Source organism: Paroedura picta, chromosome 4, assembly GCF_049243985.1.
Source record: "Paroedura picta isolate Pp20150507F chromosome 4, Ppicta_v3.0, whole genome shotgun sequence".
NCBI lineage: Eukaryota > Metazoa > Chordata > Lepidosauria > Squamata > Gekkonidae > Paroedura > Paroedura picta.
In genome coordinates this window covers 85,979,457-86,003,045 of record NC_135372.1, presented here as the reverse complement: position 1 = coordinate 86,003,045, position 23,589 = coordinate 85,979,457, and the positions used below count along the sequence as shown (strand labels likewise).

The 23,589-nt window shown below is 44.0% G+C and overlaps 2 protein-coding genes across 2 annotated transcripts in view; one reads left to right on the top strand and one right to left on the bottom strand.

The window, feature by feature from the left end:
- EFCAB14 (EF-hand calcium binding domain 14) overlaps positions 1 to 20,977 on the bottom strand; it is a 40,145-nt gene extending 19,168 nt beyond the window's left edge. The window contains exons 1-7 of the mRNA XM_077333842.1: positions 20,499 to 20,977; positions 14,560 to 14,708; positions 12,356 to 12,501; positions 8,175 to 8,273; positions 5,901 to 6,011; positions 2,987 to 3,085; positions 2,069 to 2,260 (exon numbers count right to left, since the gene is read on the bottom strand). Of these exons, the coding sequence (XP_077189957.1) occupies positions 2,069 to 2,260; positions 2,987 to 3,085; positions 5,901 to 6,011; positions 8,175 to 8,273; positions 12,356 to 12,501; positions 14,560 to 14,708; positions 20,499 to 20,737 (1,035 nt within the window). The 5' untranslated portion in view covers positions 20,738 to 20,977. The remainder of the gene's footprint in view (positions 1 to 2,068; positions 2,261 to 2,986; positions 3,086 to 5,900; positions 6,012 to 8,174; positions 8,274 to 12,355; positions 12,502 to 14,559; positions 14,709 to 20,498) is intronic.
- A 1,736-nt stretch (positions 20,978 to 22,713) lies between these two features.
- The window catches only part of LOC143835729 (cytochrome P450 4B1-like), a 29,257-nt gene continuing 28,381 nt past the window's right edge, over positions 22,714 to 23,589 (top strand). Inside the window, exon 1 of the mRNA XM_077333841.1 lies at positions 22,714 to 23,123. Coding sequence (XP_077189956.1) covers positions 22,791 to 23,123 — 333 coding nt within the window. The 5' untranslated portion in view covers positions 22,714 to 22,790. The remainder of the gene's footprint in view (positions 23,124 to 23,589) is intronic.

Here is a 23,589-nt window from a genome sequence, read left to right as displayed (position 1 = left end):
CACCCTGTCTCCTTTCATACTCAGCTGACATCTTTGGCCATCCTCTAAGGAGAAAAAATCACTCCTACCTATCATGGCTATCAAGGTTAGTCACACTCTAAAGAAAATATAACTTGAAAGAGCTGTAGCTCATTAAAATAAACAATTAAAAATTAAACATTTGTTTTGTATTTGGTGATCAACTGTATGTGTGTATGTGTATACACACACACACACACACACACACAGACGGTAAAAAGCCTGCTGCAAACGTAATTGCAGCAGGTGCTAATGGGGAGGTGTTTGGGGGGGATGTGGCAGGCTTACGGGGACTGCAGCTCCGCAAGGCGCGGAGCGGCCTCGCCTCCTGATGGGTATGTGCGGTGGCAGCGCTGGGCTTGCCACCACCGCCTCCTTGATGCCGCGCCTATCACCTCGCAGCCTGGAGTCTGCTACCGCAGCACTTGCCAGCTGCCTGCCACTTCCTTGGTGGCACTGGCTCTACCTCCTCGCCTGGTGACTCCCCGCTGCCTTGTTGCATCCTCAGCTGCCACCTCTCTGCCGCTGCGGCAGCCACCAGCAGACAGGTGCAGCAGCAGGCTAGGCAGGTGCTGGTAGCTGGGGTGAGATGTCCATAGGTGGGCAGATTGCTGGCTGGGGCAAGGGCAAGGCAGCAGAGGAGCGACATCCTCATCAGCTAGGCAGCATGCTTCATGGCCGGCTCCATGAGGCGAGCGCTCCAGGGGCTGGCCCAATCTGGTTGCCCCCAGCTTTGCTGGGTGCGGCTGAATTGGCCAGTGTAGGCGGAAGCGCAGGACGGACACATACACATACATACACACACATATTTTTGCTAGTAATTGACTGTATTAATAAACTACTACTACAGCAATTAAAAATACAGCAATTAAAAATAAAGGTATAAATAAAATTGAAACTGTTCACAAATATCAGCTATAATAGTGCAGCAGCTGATCAGATCAAACCCCAAGAGTCAGTGTATGATTTCAGAGGACAATCAGACACCCCATTAGTGACTTGGAAATAAAATCTTGCAATATAGAAACGCCTCTGTGCTTGGCCATGTGGAGACTGTCTCAGTATGTTTGAAATATGCATATGTGCTATTATAGCTACTGAAGCTCCGTTTCAGTTGAGAATTAGTACAAATGAACTGTTTTTTGTATCTTCTTTTGATACACCAGAATCTAAAAAGGCTAAGAATTCCAGTTGCACCAACAGGTTACCATGTAGCTGTTTGTATAACTAGGGCTTCTACCCACCATAGCAACTACACACAATGTGTCCTTTCTTTTTTCCTGAAGTCCCATCACTGCCCTATTAAATGTAAAGAAGCAGAAATAGGGAAATTGAGCCTTATTTGTGTGTGTGTAGTGGCCATGCAAACCTTCAGACTAGCCAAAAGTCTACTTGTTTCTTGTTTTCAATCCCAAAAGGCTCAAGGAAAAAAAAGTGTCAGAAAAAGAAGTCTTCACCTGGTAAAAAGATAAAGTGGATAGAAATTGACTTTGCATAAGTTCTACCTCAGCAACTGACTATGGAAGGTTTATCTAAAATGCACAATCTTAGTGTCTTCAGAAGCTGCACAAATACACTAATGATTCAGAAAGAAGCTTCTTTCCAACATGATCAGTACTTTGTCCACATATATTACAACTTGTCCTTATGTAATTGCTTGTAAAAATTGCAGCACATTACTCATGGATGTTCAAAGTTCACCTGCTTATAATTATCATAACCCACAGAAACTCAACAAAGGAGACATCTAAGATTATTATGCAATCCAGGGTGAGGCAGCTGCAATCTATTCCGTGACAGATATAGTTGTTGTATTAGGTCATTAATTCCACCGGGGAACACAGAGATACCAAGGTAATAATTTTTCTTCATTATTTTCCTCCCCCACCATTTCATATGCCAAGAAAGATTCACCTTTCACCAACTTTCAAGAAGTGGATTTTGACACAGTTCATTATCTGTGCAGCAAAACTGGTATACTGAAGTCTGTGGCAGGAGTTACCATTTTGTAAAGCTTCATTTCTCAGGAGCTCTGTTGCTGGACACTTACCACAGCAAGGGTCAGGTTCTCTTTTTTCTCCAGTTTACTCAAACCCTCCGTACGATTTTCTAACAAAGCAACTCTCCAGCTTAAATTGTTGACTGTGAAATCCATATTGAAAAGTTTTAAATCATTCTGTTTCTGGTATGATAGTAAAGTTGAGTTTACCTCCTCTAGAGAGGCATGCAGATACTGGTTATCCTGTTTAAACACAATATCAATTTTCATTACTGGAATGTGGAAGCAGAGAAACAGCAAGAAGAAAAGCCAGCAAGTGTCTTCAGTATCGTGGGTACATCCCATTTCATTGACCTTTGATCCTATGTATGTTTACACAAAGTAAGCAGCATGAGATAAAGATGGTTTATATTGATGGTCAAACTGCACAACTTCTTATATAAGGTTATTTTTAATTGCTTGAAATTGGAACTAAGGCTTCAACTAGTGTGCTCTTCTAAGACTGATTATAAAGGCAAACTGCAAGCACATATATTAATGCAAACTATATTCAGAGAATATTTAGCCTTTGCAGACAATGCAAAATAATTTTCTTGCTTATGTGTCTATACTTAAGAGCCTTAACCTCTGAGTGACTAGCAACCAGGTTTAATAGCTACTTAGGGTACTGTCATGCAATTTTACCACTGAAACAATCAAGACAACTATTACCATTCATAACAACATGAACATTAATTCTTTGTATTCAGATTTAATTATTTGTTCTCCTTTTCTTGCTGTTACATCTACTTTCAAACACTGACAGTCACTGGTTTTAACACATCAAAAATAACTTTCAGTCTTACTACTAATCTCTATGTTTCAAATAGTAACATTAAGCAATGAGTACAACACTGCAAAACCTTCACAGTTAAAGTATTTAAAAAAGGATACATCTTAGATACACATAAATTGGCAAGCAAGAAGTACCTGTTTACAAATGTCTGTCAGATTCTTGTCATTTATTTGAGGAACAGAAATGGAAGTTGGAGACATCTGCTTTCCTCTAAAACTTTTTGTGATTTCACTCTGAAAAAAACATGAACATGTATTTTTCACATTAATTCTTCATCTTGGAGCACTGAGCTTAAGCATTCAAAGACATAATTAGGAAAATAACTAAAGCCAGGCAGAATTTGACACACAACATATTAGTTCTCTTTGTTAATGGCACAAAACTGTGGCAGTCCTGGTATTTCAATACTAACTCTGATTAGTTTCTGAGAGAATGAGATAATTTATGTTTGGACTGAAAGCTTTTCTCCAATTCCTCAAATACTGTAAGTGGATTGAGAACTTCTTCCCCCTTACTCTCAACAGAGCTGAAATTGAAAGTATCCAGCTTGAAATTCATAACAGTTGACTCTAACATCTGAACAGGAACACTTACCGTATATACTTGTGTATAAGCCGAGTTTTTCAGCACAGCAGCTCCTCTGCTTATATGCGGGTATATAAGGTAATTGAACTAACAGCTTGCTCCCAGTCAGCCAATCGTTACATTGCTTTGCAAACCTCTTGCAAGCTGGAGCTTCCTTGCTCGGGCTGCTTGTAGGACAACAATAGTTTGAGTGAGGGACTCTGATTCTTTTTTTTTCTTTTGCCTTTATTTCTTTTTGGTTTCTGTGGGTGGGGTGGGGTGAGGTGGGTTTTGGGGGCACTTTGGGATTTACTGTTTCTCCTAATGTTTATTCCTTCTTTTTTCTGAGGGTCAGCATTGTTTGCCTTTTCTTATTGGGGTTGTGTTTATTTTAAAAGTTGATTTTTACAATTCTTTCTTTCAGTTTTACAGTTCTTTATTTCAGTGTTTTGTTCTGGGGGGGAACTGTAGCTGTAGTTAGAGTAGTCGATTCTCCCAGTTTGGTAGCTGTTGTACTTGTTGTAGGAGGTTGCCAACTTCAGGTACTGTTGTTCTGCTCTGGTTTGCTGGCCCTCTTTTGCACTGACAGAACTAGTTTACTGTTTTTCTTTGAAATAAATATTCAAAAACATTTAACCTCAATTAATTTAAATTTATCAGTAACTGCTGCATTTCCCACTCTCGGCTTATATGCGAGTCAATGTTTGCCAGATTTCGTGGTAAAATTAGGTGCCTCGGCTTATATCTGGGTCGGTTTAGATGCGGGTATATACGGTAAGCTGTGGCTGCATTCTTGTCTACAAACATGAAATCTGAGTTTGCTGCATTTAACTATGATTTATTGTGATGTCTAATCAATTCCATTTAGTTGTGTTGTCTCAATGCCAATTAACAAATCATTCAAAATTCAAGCTGGTTATAGCTGCTTCTTTAACTAGCCTGTACTACTTGTGGCTTGTCGCAAAGACTGAATTCACAAAACAGTTTTGCACTGTCCCTTCTTAACATGTGGCTACAGAAACAGCAATATAGAGAAGAGGTTTACACACAAACAGGATCAAGTTATGTATACCTGACAGACTTACCAGAGTTTGCACAAATAAGCCATAATTTATGATGCCTGAATGCATTCAGGCTTGAGCTACAATTCAAAACTGATTTGCAACCCAAGAAACAAAGTATTCTTTGTTTACTGCCCCATGTGTTCAGTTCAGTTTATTAATACGGTCTGTGACAAGGACTACTCCATTTGGACATTATAGTAAAACCACAATATCTTCTGAACTAGGAAATCTCCAACCTCAGCTGCACATACAAAGATGAAAAAAGAGCTGTTTTTTACTATCTGAAGGAGTTGCAAAGTGGCTTACAATTATGTTCCCTTCCTCTCACCACAACAGATACCAGAGAGATATGTGAGACTGAGAGAGCTCTGAGAGAACTATGGCTGGCCCAAAATCCTCCAGCTGCCTGCAAGTGGGAGACCGGGAAATCAAACCCGGTTCTCCACATTAGAGGCTACTGCTCTTAACTACTACACCAACTGTGTGAGCATAAGGATCAACTATGTATGTTGGTAATATAAAAACTGGGAGTTGTCATGATGTCTGAATATCGTCAACATGTCTGAAGACAGTATACCTGTAATGCAGTCACATAGTATGTAGTTATATGCTACATACTATTGTTCCCTCAATGTCAAATATTCAAGAAACTTATAATTCATATTGCCTTGCTTAATTTTTTAGTACTATTGTTAAAGGCTTTCCTGAACCCAACACAGTGAGTTTTCATTCTTAATTTTTTAGTACTATTGTTAAAGGCTTTCCTGAACCCAACACAGTGAGTTTTCATTCTATTAAAAAAAATTTAGGAAAATCCCAAATATCTGGATATTCATCCACCTAACAGGGAAAAATTCCCTAACTTTGCCTAATTTTGCTGAACCACTGCACGTGGCTCTTAAACTGCTGGTTAGTGTCTTGGATGTAAAATATCAGTTCAGTTGCACTTCTTACTGACCATTCAAAAGCAGAATAAAACATAGAACACTTTTTATAGAATCAGTTACCTAGGCAACTACCTACATGAAGTCTTAGCATACATTTTCCATCTTCAAATAACTAATAGTTTAAGGGTAGCTGTGTTGGTCCGAAGCAGCACAACAAAATCAGAGTCCAGTAGCACCTTTAAGACCAACAAAGATTTATTCAGGGCATGAGCTTTCGAGTGCAAGGAAGAGTGCTTGCACTCAAAAGCTCACACCCTGGATAAATCTTTGTTGGTCTTAAAGGTGCTACTGAACTCAGATTTAATAGTTTAAGGGTTAGAATTTGAAATATTTTTTCCAGTCCTGATTAACAATTTTTTCATGAATATTACCGAAAACTTTCATAACTCCTTACTATATATACCGGATTGCACAGTGGGCATACATGAAGTATATTTTCTCTCAGTATATATTATCTCTGTACATGTCCTTACCATATCACTTTGCAGTGTTTCTATGATTTTCTTATGTTCTTCAATTGCTCCCTGCAGAGTCTCAACATCGTGATGAACACTGGTTACAGTGCTTCCTATAGTAGCAACACTCTAGGACAAATAAGCAAATAATACTTTTGTAGTCCCAGACACATAATGGCAATATTCTTAAGAATGTGATATACAAAAAATTTGTTAATTCCAGAACAGCTGCAATTAAGGCATTGGAGCAGCTTAATGTACCTTTGGTGGGGGAAGCTTTAGATGGCAAAGGTCTATTTCATCATAAGTGATAAAATGTAAGGTACTGATAAATATGTAATTTACCAAGTAAGTCACATTTTTTGTATATGAAATGCATGATCCACTCAGGACTGTTTCATGGACTCAGGACTATTCTTAACATAAATAATTTCAGTATAGGAAAAGCAGCTTTTACATAATCACATGCATTTTGTTGTTGTTGTTAGGTGCGAAGTCGTGTCCGACCCATCGCAACCCCATGGACAATGATCCTTCCTGTCCTCTACCACTCTACCACCAGGCCTTCCTGTCCTCTACCATTCCCCAGAGTCCATTTAAGTTTGCACCTACTGCTTCAGTGACTCCATCCAGCCACCTCATTCTCTGTCATCCCCTTCTTCTTTTGCCCTCGATCGCTCCCAGCATTAGGCTCTTCTCCAGGGAGTCCTTCCTTCTCATGAGATGGCCAAGTATTTATTTTGGCACAAATAGGAAAATTAAGAACTACATTATCTGTCTACACATATGCCATAAGATACATCCTCTGGCTATACAAATTTACATATAAAAGTATTCAAACTGCTGTACATGAAATATCCCTCAGAGATGCACAATATAAAATATAAGTAGTCCTTAGGGATTCATACTTAGTTCCAACCAGATCATCTGCTGATGAAAGCAGGAAGGGTCCCCTATAACCACTAAAAAGACTATGCTGAAGATCATGGAATCTGCATGGACAAAAGCCATGATGATTGAGAGGTATTGTATGGAGAGGTGAGACCAAGTAAAAAGAACCTGGTTGGATCCAGTAACCATTGTACTCCACTGAGACAGCAGACAAACTAGCTTGCAGACCAGATTATAAATCCCCATCTTCTGATTTTGTTCCTATACATTTAATATGAATTAGAAGTTTCCTTCCTAGTACAGCAAAAGTATTAATAGTATTTTTTTTCAAGTCACAGCAAAGGAAGCAGCTTTTAATTAAAAGCAGAATGCATACTGAGACTATCTTTAAACCGCCCGCGGCGACTAAATAAAGCAGTAAGGGCTGGTGGGGAGGAGTTAGGGCGGGCTCTGTCCGGGATAAAAACTCAGAGGAGCGAATCAGGAGCCGCGAAACGGCTCCTGATTCGCTCCTCTGAGTGTCAATCCTGGACCAAGGAAGCAATGGGGAGGCGCGCTTTGCGCGCCCCCCCATTGCCTCCTTGACCACCATTGCTTCTGCCTCGATGCGGGGAAAGGAGCAGGGCCGCCACGTCCACCCGCACACCCGCCCAACTCTGCCTTCTCCCAGCTGCTGGAGCAGCCAGCGGCCGGGAGAAGGCAGCTGCTAACTCGCCGTCGCCTCCCGCTGCCTTCTCCCGGCCGCTGGAGCGGCCTCGCCACCTCGCAGACGTGGCGGGCCCGCTCCACCGGCCGGGAGAAGCCTTCCCATCAGTCGCCGTCGCTGCCGGGGCCTGCCGGAACACCTGCCCAACACGAATTCTCCCCGCGACGACGCTCCACCGCCCGGCCGAAGGCTCCCGCTCACTCGCTGTCGCCGCCGGGGCCCGCTGCCTTGTCCTCGCCGTCGCCGCCGGGGCCCACCGCCTTGGCCGCCACTCCCGTGACGCGCCATGTGGTCAGCCGCCTCAGGCCCGCCCGCAACCAGCGTCCCCGCAGCTCCCGGCCCATGAGGACCCAACGCTGCCGGAGACAGGTAGGCCACTTCCCCCAAATCCAGCCCCGGCCCCGCTTCAGCCTTCTGTCATCCGCTGGGGGGAGGAAGATAAAGGCTTCTGCAGCCCCACGGATCCAGTCCAGGCCTACGCAGAAGCCTTTGGGTGTCGGGGCCAGGTCCTATGGCATCTAGCGCCCATTTTATTTTCAATTAAAATGGGCTTTAAATCTAGTCTTTAAAATATTACAGGTAAAATATTAGGTCAAAGCCATGCAGCAGCATCTCAGTCATACATATCTCTTGTTTCTTAATAGTTGGCTTTAAGAGTTAAAGTTTTAGATTAATAAGGCATATATAGTACTTACTTTCTGAAGCTCTTCTACTGTGATGGGAAGATTAATCAAATCAGAAGCAGATTTAATGTTTGCTTTGAGATGATTCACTGCTGAAACCAATAAAGATATCTGAAACCACAAAGGGACATGCATATATTATTATATTAATGAAGACTTCATTCACTGTCTCTCAGTGGGTGCTGCTGATAATAGATAAACATAACTAAAACAGCATGTAGCAAAGTGGTAAACTAGCTTCTTGAAGGTACATATCCCCTACCATGGCTCAGTTATTTTGTTTTATATTGCCATTTTAAAGTAACTGTTATAAATATTATCGAAACTATTTTATTTATGGGATTTTTAGGCTGCCTTTTTCCTGCAACAGTCTCAGAGCAGCTATCAATATTAAAAACATATAGAAATGTTCTGAAACTATAAAACCCATTATAAATTACTTAAAAACTCCTAAAATGATGAAAACCGCTCCATCACAAAACTCCCCATGAACCAAGGTTCAGTAGGTCCAGATTAAAATTATAACCCCCAATGCTCACATAGGGGAGCCCATTTATTGATGTCAGGAAAGGGGTGGCCTAAAAAATCCCATAAATAAAATAGTTTCTATAATATTTATAATAATTACTTTAAAATTCTAAGATTCTAAAACTTTGTGAAAAACTTTAAATTTCATTTGCTGGAAACATACAAATTATCTCACAGTTTATGATTTATTAGACATTTTACCCCTCATTCTACCTGACCTTTCCCCCTCTACATTGAATAAAAGATTTTATTTTTGAACTTTTAAAAGCTTTTTATGTGCCATTTTCAGATCTTGCCTTTTCCCTCAAGTAAGTGGGTTGAGCCAGAATCAAAATACAATGAAGTGACAGGGTGGGACAGCCAAAAATCTTCAGATAAGAAGAAAATTTATAAAAGGGTTGTTCAGGAAGAAAAGGACAAAACATTCTTTGTCTGAGTGAGGGAACACAGCTAGTTCATATCATACCCTTCCTTCCTAATCATTATCTGACACTCATCAGCCAAACAAGAATAAAAACAGCAGAGTAAGGTGCCTCCAATATCCATCTGATTAGTTCAGGCTAGAAGAATGCCAAGGTATCAACAGGCATGAATAGCCCACTAGCATCAGAAATGCACATCTGATCTTCATACCTCTAAGTTACCCAGTCAGTGCAATCAAAACAATTTCATTAATGAAGCAGGGACAGAAACTAGAGTGAAATAACACTAGACAATTCCTCTTATCTCAAAAAAAGCCCCATATCATCACTTACACCCTTTAACCAAGGGAATATCAAGTCATTCATGGCCAGGGAGGGAGTTTTCAGGAGCAGTTTTGAACTGCCTCCTTCAAGGAGGTCATAATTATGAAACGAAAGGCCTTCTGAAGTGCTTGTGTTAGCTACCAGAGTCACCTCTATATTCCTAGGGCAGACTAGGGCCAGCCATGTCAATAGGAAGTGCCACAAGACTATCAGGGATAATTCTGGATCCATCACCCTCTGAAGGTAAACAAAATTTAATGTATTCTTAATCCTGCACTGCACCCATAAACCTAAAGTTAATTAAATAATGGTAATTCATTGATTAGAGGGCAGCTACTAGTTGTACTATTGAATAATCTAACCTCAAGTAAAATCATAAAACCAAATCAAGGGTATATCTTGACATATTAGTAGTGAAAATGATGTATTAGAGACAGCCTGATGGCTTTACAGAAGTCACTAAATCCCGAACCAGGCCAACATGGACACCTCAGCGTGAATGCAGAAGTCTTTGAGAATCAAAAACTTGTCACACTCCAATGTGAGATTTGTGACCATCTGGAGAAATCAAAGCAGGGTCACTATCTGGCAGTGTGTGTGTGTGGGGGGGGGCTACATTAACAGGGTTACCAATATGTCAGACTCCCAACACCTGGTATATATACTCAAAGTTTGGGTTCTGATTAAGAAACCACTGGGAAAAGGGAATGGTAGTAAGGTAACTCACAACCATCAAATATAGACTAGAAAGGACAGATCCCTAATTTCATCTCACCACAAGGATGTGATACAAACCATGTCTTTTCATCTCAAGGATTAAGTTCAGAAGGAAGATGTTCTTATGGATTAAACAGCAAAATAAACTGGAACAGAACAATTTTTCTTGTTGAACTGTTTTTGGAAGTAGTATCATATAGGCCTTCCGAGCCAAGAAAGAGAACTACCAACATATTCAATGCTCAAATTAAATTGAGTATGTATGTTAGCTTTCAAGTTTTTCTTATACTATATTCCCATAACTCATTCTAAGTAGTAATTCTGCAACAATTTTATAGAACTGTACCAAATTACACTTTGTTTAAATCCAGACCCAGGTTCATATTTAGTACATATTAAAGGGGGGGGGGGGCGCACTGGTACAAGTACTGCAAAACAGAGCAAAGGAAGAAATTAATCACAAAAATAAGTTTATATGAATATTCAGAAAAGTTACTCATTGATCACATTATCAGCTGAGTTTCTCCATGAATGAATGGAAGCAGTTTGTACATATGAATGTTCCCTGGTCTCCCCTTCCCTAGCATGCCATAAAAAGCCTGTGTAAAAAGCTGGAGGGTGCTCAACAAATAACCTATGGTTCACAACAGACTGCAATGATGAAAAACTAGGTATCATTTGCCCATGCTCCACTGGATCAACTACAGGGGAAAGTTGGTTACCATATATACTCTTAGTATAAGCCTAGTTTCTCAGCACATTTTTTTCCACACTGGAAAAGCCCCCCTCAGCTTATATTCGGGCATATAAGGTAATTAAAATAAATTCTTTTAAACAGCCAGTATTGTAAGCCGAGCTTGCTCCGGCAGCTTGTAGGACATCAAAGGTTTAACTGAGGGGCTCTGATCTTTTTCTCCTCTTGCCTTCACTTTTCTTTTTCCAAACTATTCTTTTGGTTTCTGGGGGTGGGTGGGGAGGGTTTTCGGGGTGCTTTGGGATTCACTGTTTCTTTCTCATAGTGTTTCTTTCTTCTTTTATCTGAGGGGCAGCATTGTTTGGCTTTTCTTCTTGGCGTTGTGTCCCATTTAAAAGTTGATTTTTACAGTTTTCTTTCAGTGTTCAGTTTTACAGTTCTTTACTTCCGTGTTTTGTTCTGGGGGGGGGGTACTGTAGTTGTAGTTAGAGCTGTCCATTCTCCAAGTTTGGTAGCTGTTGTACTTTGTACTCCTTTGGTTAGTGAAAAGCAGGGTACAAAGATCAGCAGCTATTCATCCTCCTGACTTTTCTGTATTTGTTGGGGGGAGGCTGGATGGGAGAGCCTGTGATGATTGAGCATGGATTAAACACTTAGGCCACCCTGAGCTCCTTCAGTGGAGGTCAGTAGGGTAGGTTCAAGTGATAATCCTGCTAAGGAGGAGGAAGGTATTCATGTGACACTCCATCCTTGCTTTCTGATGCTATGGATGGCAGTGAAGACAGTGCTTTGTATGAGAACAACAGCAGTGATGGTGATGACTGCAAACTCAGTCTATGCTGATAACCTCACATCAGCTACAGCTGAAGCTCTGTTTGGACATGCAGATGATGATGAGGAATCCAGTTATGAAGGATTTTGAGTCATCTTTTAGATTGGTTGCTGATTGAGCTAAGGTTTTTGCACTTTTAAAGTTATTGTTGATACCATATTGTTCTTGTTGACCCCCTTTTGCACTTACAGAGCTAGTTTACTATTTTTCTTTGAAATAAATATTCAAAAACATTTAACCTACTGATGCTTCAATTAATGTAAATTTACCAGCAGCTTATGCATTTCCCATCCTTGGCTTATACTTGAGTCAATAAGTTTTCCCAGGTTTTTTGTGGTAAAATTAGGTGCCTCGGCTTATACTCGGATCAGCTTATACTCGAGTACATATGGTCATTTGTATATTGATCTAGAGAATCCCCTTAGCAGAACCTTTTCAGAGAATTCAAAACTAGGGACATTTTGCTTGAGCAAACTTGTTCCAGCTATGTGTGATAAGATTGCATCTTACAGATTTAACAGCATTATTCAAGAACTTTATTAAACATATAAGCTTGCCTTCTATTGTATGAAAAAATCTAACTCGATAGCATTAATAGCTTTTACTATTAATAGTCATTGGCCATAGTTCATTTTAAAATTATTTCTCACACAACCTTCTTTGAACAGATGTTTACCTGCTTACTTATATCAGTGATGTTTACCCATATTCTGTTTAACCCCCTATCTCCAGTTTCAATCTTCTCCAGGTACTTTTGCTTACTGAGCAGATCTTCAGACAATCTAGGGATTTCTTGGATTGATGATTCTTGTTTAGACTCCACTAGAATACAAAGGTAATAGTCACTAACATCTGTAAACACACACAATGCCTGTTTCACGCAGGTGCATGTACACTGCTTTCATAACTACAGCTCGGTCTGACATTTGATTGTTGAAACATCGCACTGAAGTAATTAAACTTTGCTCCCACATGTACATGACTGCCAACTAAAATCTTCAGCACAGGCCTTATATTGTATGCTCACAATCTCTAGGGCTGCCTTTCTGATATCCACTGTAACTTTTGCTCACTGCTTTTCTCCAAGCACACTTTAAAATAATTTTAATATTCATTTAACAATAGAGAAGAAAAGAACAGAAAATTAGCACTTAATCCACTACATTAAGGTTTAACATGTTTTAAAAAGAAGTTCCAGCATTCATAAAGCTCTTCAGGTGGTCTCCTATTCATCTAGTTCAGTGGTTCTCAACCTGGGGGTCGGGACCCATTTGGGGGGTCAAACGGCCCTTTCGCAGGGCAAATTATAACCAATTTATATACAATCATGAACAATGGATCTTCACGCCTTTGGTCAATTTCGGTTTAATTTCAGTGAAAGAACACTTGAATAATATTTATGGTGGGGAGTCACCACAATATGAGGAACTGCATTAAAGGGTTGCGGCATTAGGAAGGTTGAGAACCACTGATCTAGTTAGTAAGTCTTGCTATCACAGTGTACTTATCTTATTGCAATGCAGACCAAGTTCAAATTTTCAGAATGCTTCAGAAAGCAGACTTGATGTTAGGAAAATTGAAAAACCTCAGACCAGAAGAAGAATCCCATTGCCCTAATAATATTTACTAAATAAAAGCAGATTCAATCATATCCACACAGGCAAACTGAACTTCTCACAATCTCCTCCAGAGGGCCCTGCAGGAGCTCTTCTGCCAGGCCCTTGGTTGAGGCCAGGTGGAAGATCTTCCCCTCCTCCAGTGTGCCATTACACCATCACCTGGAGCCAATGTATGGAAAGGCGGGCTGGGGAAGGGGGGAGTTGTCAGGAACTCCGCAAGCTAAGTTTAGCTATTGTTAGCATGACCTTATACTCTGTCAAGAGATTCCTTAATAAGCTGAAGTTGGTCCTTAAATATAAAAACCATTGTCCCTTGAAAAAGCTGTAAGGCGAAACACGTCAGGACTTGTGTGAAATAATAAGAATAAAGAATTACTGAAGAGAGAAGATTCTATATAAGTCCAATTTGGATATTTTATTGCCATATTGGTTTACCACTGCATTTGTATTTTTCTAATTTGTTTCTTCACTGGGACCCACCCCTCCCAGTTCGTTATTTTTGTACTGGGACTGGTGGCATATAAATCCTTATCCATTGTTGTTCCTCTATATATTTCTGAAACAGCCTAGGGGGTGGGACGTGCCTGGCTGTCCAAGTTGGAATAGGGCCAATCAGAGTGCAGCCAGATTGGCCCTACTCCTGTGGCTCCCACCCTCTGTCCCTGGACTCTAGCCTCTTTGCTCTCAGACGCCTCAGTGCCTGGAGCCAGCAGCAGGTAAAGGGAGAGGCCCTAGGCAAAGGGTCGTGGTGGAGGCCTTGCTAATGAGGGCCTCCTGGCCTGCTAGGCTGGGCCTGCTGATGAGGGCCTCCCGGCCTGCTGACTGCCTGCTAAGGAGCTCTGTCTCGGCCTTGCTAACAAGCTGCCCAGCCCCCGCCCACCCACTTGATTTGGCTGCAAGCTGCCACCCAAAGCCACCTTAAGCTGTCTGGCCAGGGGCCAGTGGAGGGGACCCTTTCAGGGCTCATTCTTAGGAACAGGCTTTGAAGCTAGTAGAATATAATTATCATAATAAATAAAAATAAATGTTGTTCCAGATATTTGCAGCTTAAAATATCTGTCAATTAACAGTTTGGATGGATAATGAGGGATCAAAAATACGTGTTTTCCTTATTTAAGGACTATACAAATAACTTTCTTTCAAAAGGCTGCTCACTTTAGGCAGTGAACCATTGATCTTGCTAGCTTAGACAAGCTAGAAACAAATATGCCAACTTTATTCTAGAATATAAAGAAGACAGACATGTGATATTAGTACTTACTGGTACGAAACCTTTCCTTTAAAGCGTCCAGATCTTCCTTGAGAGCAACTTGCATCCACACCAAACCAACACAAGCTACCACACAAGCAGCCAGAATAACAAAAGCACACAATGGGTAGCAAAACTTGCAGCATCGCAGGTAGTCAGTCCTAAATTTAAAAAACAAAATACTTAATTTGCTCAGCTTCATTCTTAAGTATTTAACAAAAATGGCACAACTTGTTTCAATATACTGAACATAATATAGTATGTTACTGTATTCAGTCAATGAACAAAAACTAAACAAATTATGGCCATTCGTCTGGAAATACTGTTTTATGAAGCTTTACTGTTATCAAACTCTTGGCCACTTGGCACTAAAAAAAAAAAAAAAAATTACATATAGCATCTTGATGAGCAAGAATATTACTTGCTTCACTTTCCCCTCATGTTCCAATAATTTAGAAAACACATTTTGCAGCACAGAAATAATGTCGCCATTACGAAACCGTTCTTTCCTTTATTTTTATTTATTTTATTTTATTTCTATACCGCCCTTCCATATGGCTCAGGGCGGTTTACATACAACATCATAAGGGGATACATGGAACGAGTCAACATACAACATAGTCAATATACAACAATAACAACCCCACAGTGGTTCTAAACAACAACTTCTGTAATCACAACAATATCAACATAACAAGCTAAACCCCCTAGAAAGGTCAGCCTGCTTCAGGCCATGGAGGGGATGTCAGAGGTGGGGGGGGAGACCTGTGGTCAGTTTCAGGCAAATGCCAGGCCCTGCGGGAGTTTGCAGGCCCTGTGGGAGTTCGGGCAGGGCCCTGATCTCTTCAGGGAGCTCGTTCCACCAGGTGGGGGCCAGGATGGAAAAAGCTCTGACCCTCGTTGAGGACCAACGTGCTTGTTTGGGGTCAGGGATCACTAGCCAGTTGGCAGTGGTGGAGCGTAATGCTCTTTTAGAGTTATAGGCGGAGAGACAGTCTCTCAGGTACACTGGGTCCAGACAGCGTATGGCCTTGAAGGTAAGAACCAAAACCTTAAGCCTGATCCGGAATTCAACTGGGATCCAGTTGAGTTGTTGAAGTATAGGCTGGATATGAGATCTCCACAGTGTGTTAGTGAGAATCCTGGCCACTGAGTTCTGCACCCATTGCAGTTTCCGGGTCAAGGATAAGGGTAAGCCCGCGTAAAGCGAGTTGCAGAAGTCCAGTCTAGAGCTGACCGTCGCGTGGATCACTGTGGCTATGTGTTCTGGTGCCAAGTAGGGAGCTAATAGTCTGGCTTGGTGTAGATGATAGAAGGCCAGCTGCGCTACTCTTGTGACCTGCGCCTCCATGGAGAGGGAGGCATCAAGGATCACCCTCAGGTTTCTGGCTGCGTGGGCTACTGTTAGACACACTCTGTCCAGGTTGGGTAGGTGCACTTCCTCACGTGGTCCCTTCTTACCCAGCCACAGGACCTCCGTCTTTGTAGGGTTGAGCTTCAGACGACTCTGTTTGAGCCTTTCTGTCACTTCTTTCAGGCATCTGGCTAAGATTTCTGGGGGGGGGGGGTGTCATCCATCAAGAGGAAGAGCTGGGTGTCATCTGCATATTGGTGGCAACCCAGCCCAAACCTCTGTACCAGCTGAGCAAGAGGGCGCATGAAGATGTTAAATAGGAGAGAGGACTGCCCCCTGTGGGATTCCACATGTGAGCTGATGACGGTTGGATCCTCCCTATCCTATTTTAACCCTCTGTCCACGACCCCGGAGGAAGGAGATCAGCTTGAGAGCTGTCCCCCGTATCCTGGCATCGGCAAGGCGGTGAGCTAGGAGCTCATGATCTACAGTGTCAAATGCTGCTGATAGATCTAATAGTATAAGCAGCGCTGACCCGCCTCGGTCTAGTTGGCGACGGAGGTCATCCATCAGGGCAACTAACGCCATTTCCACCCAGTGGCCAGGCCGGAAACCCGACTGAAATAGGTCAAGGGCTGAAGTTTCCTCCAGGAACACTGATATTTGGTCCGCTGCAGCCCTTTCAACTAACTTCCCCAGGAATGCCAAGTGTAAGATGGGGCAGTAGTTGTCAGGCTTCTGAGAGTCAAGGGATGGTTTTTTGAGCAATGGGCGTACCACTGCTTCTTTTAGTACTTCTGGGAATTCTCCCATTGTGAGAAAGAGGTTAATTATTTCCCAGAGGGGGCCCCCAATTCTTATTTCCGTTGTTTTAGGAGCCGTGATGGGCATGGGTCTAGTGAGCAAGTGGTTGGCCTCATTGCTGTTAGCATCCTGTCCACTAAAGTTTTTGAAAGCCGTCTGAAGAAACTCAGTGTTCTCTCCAAAGACGGCCAAGGGGCCTCTAGTTCACTTTCTGTATCCAAGGTTGGAGGAAGGTCATGGTGGAGAGTCGAGATTTTGTCTGTGAAGTGACTTGCAAATGCCTCACAGCTAATATCCAATTGGCTATTATTTTGGTGCCCTTCATTGAGGGCAGTGAGGGATCGAACTACCCTGAATAATTGTGCTGGGCATGAGTGCGCAGACGTGATGCATGTCGAGTAAAAGTTGTGTTTGACTGACTTCACCACCATCTCATAGGCTTTCATCTGCATTCTATAAGATGCTCTAGATTCTTCCTCCAAAATCACCTTAGTCGTCTCAGCTCTCGTTTCTTCCAGCGTAGCTCCTCAGCATACCAGGGGGCCCACTTGAGACGAGGGCAGAGAGGACATCTGGGAGCTATCTTATCAATGGCGGCCAGCATCCTGTCATGCCAGTCACCAACCAGTCCAACTAGAGAAGCGCCAGGAGGCATTGGGTCCCGTAGAGCGGGGGTCATCAACCCCCGGTCCGCAACCCGGTACTGGTCCATGAAGGCCATGGTACCGGGCCGCCAGCAGCCGCGCCTGCCTCCCCCCCTACATGCAGGCATGCGCAGGAGTGCCGTGCATGCGCACCATGCGCGGCCGGGAGATCGCCCTCCCTGCCGCCGCCGGTCCGCAGCCTGAAAAAGGTTGGTCTAGGGCAGCGGTCCGCAAGCTTCCGCTTGCTGCAGACCACTGCGGCATAGTGGGGGGAGAGGGTGGCCTGGAGGCCCGCAAACGCGCGTGCGCGGACTGCTGCTCATGTGTGGTTGTGCCCGGCAGGGGCGCAAATGCGCGTGGGCGGCAGTCCGCGCACGCGCGTTTGTGCCGGTGGCCGCGGCTTCCCCTCCCGGCCCCTCCGGGCTGCGAGCAAACCAGCCGCTAAAGCAAGCTTCTCTTCCCTCCCCTCCCGAAGTGAGAAGCTCGCCGGGCCATGAGCTATTCGGCCGCTTTGGCGGCCGATTTGCTCGCGGCCTGGCGAGCTTCTCGCTTCGGGGGGAGGAGGGAAGAAGGAGCCGCAGCCCGGCGCCGAGGCCTTCGTGGCCCGGCGCCGGCCTGCGGCCCACAGGTTGGGGACCACTGGTCTAGGGAACTGTAATGTCCAGGAGGCAGCCACCTCCAGCAAGGCTGACAGGGCATCTGCGGGTGCATTGGGGGGTGCGCGATACACCAGCCAGATGGCCACGCTCTCGGTTATGCCCCACCTGAGACCAACACATTCAATTCCTGGGATTTTCGGCACAGGGAGAGCTCTGAAGGGGATCTTATCAGGGATCAGGATTGCCACTCCTTCTCCCTGCCCCACAGTCCGCGACTGAAGGATGGTTGACGGAAAACCCGGCAGGGGCCAGTTTTTTGAGGGCGATTGTTTCGCCATCCCTGGTCCAGGTTTCCGTCAGCACAACAAGTCTGCCCCCTGCTCTGCAAAAGAGGCTTGCAGAGTGGAGGCTTTGTTGTTGATGGACCTAGTGTTGCACAGCATCAGTGTTGGAGGTAGGTTGTTCATCATTGCCTCCACTCTAGTGGCCCGAGAGATGGGGCCGAGGTTAGAAGGGGCCTGAGCTTGATTGTATCTCAAGCCCGTTCTTTTGTCCAACCTCCTCTCACCGCTGTCCCTGCCTCTTTCCCTTATTATTAGGATTCCTGACCTCCTTGGGTCCCCTGTTGATGTTGTGCCTGCTGTTTGTGGGCCATCCATGTCTGATGTTTTGCTGGCTCTTCTTGGATAACTAATGGTTTAATTCTAGGGAACCTTAATCCCTGGCTTTCTTGCTTAGTTCTTGGGTTTTGGATTAACTGGGGGGGTTACGTGATGTGGTTGGATTGGGTGAGTTTTTTGCAGGGGGATGGCTCTGATCGTCTTCTGTGACCTCTCAGGGCTGCCCAACCTGGTGTTTTATGGGGGGGGGGTATTTTTGTGTTGTGTGTGTGCTAAGTCATGTCCAGGTATTTACTTTAGTGAACTTTACTTGATTTACTTTAGTGAACAATATTTTCTTATTCCATGCAGTACTAACTAGCAATTTCTCTCAGGGCTTTACCCAAATAGACAGTTAACGTTTGGAATCTAATTTAAGTTTACTATATTATAGTTACTACTATACTGCTGCTGCTTTCCCCAAAATCTTAATTCCTAGTCCACCAATGCCTTTAATCGACTGGAATGACACTAGAAAGCTTTAGATCTACAAAATAAATCTATCAATAAATAAAACCCGGTTAGGGTGCCAGAAGTACAAAATTAAGTTTCAATGCAATTTGTTACGTCCTGTTCTATAGTAAATTACATATCAACATAATTACAATGACTTCCACAAGTTATTTTCCAAATTGCATGTTATGTTAAACTACTTCCTTATTGTGAGCAACAACGCACTACATTAGCAACCTCCTGCTAAATAAAGCTTCCTGAAGATAGGTATGTGTATTTTTCTTTATATTTTATAAAATTTGCACCCCACCTTTCTGACATCACAAGGGCCATCAAGGTGGCTAGCAAATTAAAACAATGCACATAAAATCAGATGTTATACTAATTAAAACTAACTACCCCATCATTAAGGGAACACCAAATGAAATAAAAATGTCCACAGTTTTCAGAAAATGACAAAAGAAGGGTATAAGTCTCCCTGGGAAGTCAGTTTCACAATTTTGGTGCCACTACCAAGAAGGCACTCTCCTGAATTGCCAGCCACATAATCTCAAAAAGCAGTGGCACCCAGAACAGGGCCTCTGAAGATGACCATAGTGGTCAGGTGTCTTCATCAGGGAGTAGGCAGTCAGTCAGGTATGTTGTCCCCAAACTATATATGGCTTTAAAGGACAGCACAAGAATTCTGAACTACACCAAGAAATAAACTGGGAGTCAATGTAGATGAATCAAGACTGAAGTGATGTGGTTCCTTGCAACACATTTATCTCAACATTCTACACATACTGAAATTTCTGAGTACTTCTCAAGGGTAGTCTTAATGTACAACACATTACATTAATCAAATTTAGACCTAACTGGGGCACACACCAGTGGCCATATCTTATCCAGCAGTAGGCCTAAATCCAAGAGCACCTCCAGACTTGTTTCTTCACGGAAAGCCTAACCCCAATTAGAACAGATAACACCTTAAATCCTGTGCCAGACTTCCCACTCACTTGGAGTGCTTCCATTTTTATGGCGACTGAGCTCTTGTTTAATAACCTTCATTGTCTCCAAGACTACCTCCTGGTACCAGTTCAGGGTTTCCACACCCACCCTTCATTCAACTGGAGAGCTGTTATCCACCTACTGGGGACAACCCAGACCACATGACCACACCCCACCTTTGCATGAGGATATTAACAAGCACAGTAGGCAGCCCCCAGAACCTCCACTCGCATATGCCACCGACTCTCAAACTATCTCGTGTCATAACCTCCCACTCCAGCCACCGCACCCCACGATGAACTCTAATCTCGTCGTGATCCCCATTTCCGCGTCGATCCCGTCCAAGTCCCTAAACACGATCCCCGGATCACACGCACCCCTCCATGCCCTGCCTCCACAAACTGAAGCCTCCGAGTCTCGCCCGCCCCTGCCGCTTCCCGGGTCTCACTTGGCGAAGCGTGAGCGGCTGCCGGGGAGCCCGAAGCCATCGCCGTAATCCGGGTCCGAAGAGCTGCTGCTGCTGCTGCTCTCGGCGGACTCGGTGCGCAGGAGCCGGTGGCCCGAGCCGGAGCCTTTCCGCGGGCGCTTCTTCTTGCGGCCGCCGCCGCCGCCGCCGCTCCCGCTGCCGCGCTCGCCGCTCCCGCTGCCCAGGCCGATGAGGGCGTTGAGCTCCTTGCGCTTCTTCATCCTCTTGTGCTGGGCCGGGCTCGGGGCCGCCGAGCTCCGCAACCCGGGAGAAGCTCCCAACCCCGACGCCCGGCTCGCCAGCTTCGGCGCCTCGGTCCGCCCCGCGGTCTCAGAGCGGTCGGCGCGGCGGCCTCAGGCGCCGGGGGTGGCGCCGTTCTGGCACCTGACCGGCCACTGGACCCGCCACAGCCATGGCAGCCGCGGAGGCCGAGTGTCGCCTCACCCCTCCCCGCACGCGCCCGCCCCCGCCCACCCGCCAGCACCGGCCGGGCGGATTGGCCGGAAACGGGAAGGAAACCGGGCGGCTTCGTCGTCCGACGACCAGTGTCAACTGCTCTGATTGGACAAGGGGACTTCCGCTTTGGCTCCCGCAGCCGGTATTGGCGGTTCTTCACTGGACATAGGACAATAATAGAATCGTTTCCGCCTCAGGTGGATTGGTCAAGGAGCAAATATTAAGAGTAAAAAAAAAAGGCCAACGGAAACCCGCATCCTGAACTTCCGCTAACATGAAACCCGCCATTGGCTAGGGCTCATTATCGGGCCGCTCTATCTTTCGGCACCTCTATTGTGAACACTCTATTAAACAGAAGGGCCCGAGAGGACTCTTGTTGTTATGTGCGAAGTCGTGTTCGACCCATCGCGACCCCATGGACAATGATCCTCCAGGCCTTCCTGTCCTCTACCATTCCCCGGAGTCCATTTAAATTTGCACCGACTGCTTCAGTGACTCCATCCAGCCACCTCATTCTCTGTCGTCCCCTTCTTCTTTTGCCCTCAATCGCTCCCAGCATTAGGCTCTTCTCCAGGGAGTCCTTCCTTCTCATGAGGTGGAGAGGACTCTAGCCTTCGTTTATTTCTGACGTTTCAGTAACGCATATTTTGCTGGAAGCCAGGCGAGCAGCAAACTGTAAATCTTGGGTGGAATTAAATCTTAAATCATGTAACCTCATGTGCCTAACGTCAGGAATGCCTGTTTTATGGGATCAAGACCACAACTGTAACGACAATCTGGTTTACTGAAGTGCTTGAAAGCGTTTTTGATGGCCCCAAATTCTGTAATAAAAGTAGTAATACCACATAGCCACTTGGACTTTGTATTATATAATTTCTTGGCATTGTAGTAGGACAATGAGTGGGTCTATAAATACGGATTGTCACTTGCAAGGTTTTTGAGTTTGCTAGATCCAGTTAAGTAAACGTTAGAGAGCAACTATGTAAAATCCAAGAACAAAAGTCATTTCATATTTATACAATAGTTTACAAGCATTTGAGTTCTCCAGAACTCTTCTTCAGACTGACTTTCCCTTCTTGCTGTCTTTTGGCAGCTCAGTTTAATCTCAAATCCCAACCAGATGAAAGACACATGGAAATTTTTCAGCGTGAACAAAATTGCACATTATGGTCACCACACAGAGTCACTAAGCCATGGTAACATTCCCATATCTTTACTTGGGACCTGTTGCATGCAAACTGAAGGTCAAGTGAAAAGAAAGCAAGCACACTCAGTGCAACCCTAACAATAAGTACACTCTTTAAAACTTTGGCACTGATTTGAAACTAATAGTGCAATCCTGAGAATACTTATTCAGAAGTTCCATTGAGCCCAGTGTTTTTTATCAACTAACAATTAGTAAATGGTAAATTTATCATTTATCATTTGACAAGCAATAGCCTGCCATGTCCTTAGAACTTATTTACGGTTAGAAATAAAAGATGACCGGTGATGTACAGCTCAAGGTTTCAAACCACAGATTGATCCACCTATGATCTACATATGATTAACGACACTTGAGCTTTACAAGAAAACTAAATTGGAAACTCTTTATCAGATCAAAGAGAGGAAGACAATTAAGCAGTTGCAGTGGAACTCTTTATCAGATCAAAGAGAAAAAGAAAATTTAGTTGCAGTGCGCTTATCTGTGGGAGAGTGGCAGTGGGAGGATGACAGATTGAAACGCTCTTTCCCCGCTTCCGGTACTAAGAGGGACGTTTAAAACAAACAAACAAACAAACGGGCCGTCTTCCTTCATGTGTGTTCTCCTGGCTGCTGATGTTGCCAGAAATCTCCACGGGCTCTTCTTTTTCATCTTGCCGATTAACAACACTCTGCGAATTGAGAAACGACGAACGCTCCCCTCTCGCTTGCACTTTGCCCGAGGGAGGTCCGCTGACGCCTAGATGCCAGAGAAGCCAGTCTGCACCGAAGCTCGCTTCTTGCCGTGTCATGGATCTCTCCCGGGCTTTGCACCTTGTTGTGGTCTTTTGCCTCACCTGGATGCTGGTCAAAATCATCCAGCTGTACCGGCAAAGACAGGCGCTTCTGAAAACGATGAGCAGTTTTCCAGGGGCCCCCACGCATTGGCTATATGGACATATTCTTGAAGTAAGTACCGTCTTGGGTTTTTTTCCTCCCAACGTGGACAGAAACATCCCTCTAGTGTTGGCGGGCTGCTCCAAGGCTCGATAAATTTGTCCTTGCAGTTGATAAAGCCTACAGGCAAATCTATAAGCATTACAAGAACCAAATAGGATGGTTTGATTTAGCAAGGTATTGGACCACCAAAATACTAGGAACCAGAATTTCACCTCCATAAAACTATTGCTATGGTTTGCTGCTGTGGATACATGATCCAACCACACCCCTCTGCTGCCCCAGTCTTTGCTTTGGCAGTTACAAACACAGAATAAATTGGAACATAAGCAATATTAATTTAAGATTGCAAATGGTTAGCTCTTGCTGAGGGAAGTTAAGTTATGCAGACATTTTACAGCCAAGCAATACAGGTGAAAATGAAGCAGTCTCAGAGAACATGAGGTATGGGACTGAAATGATGCATATTCAAACTCTG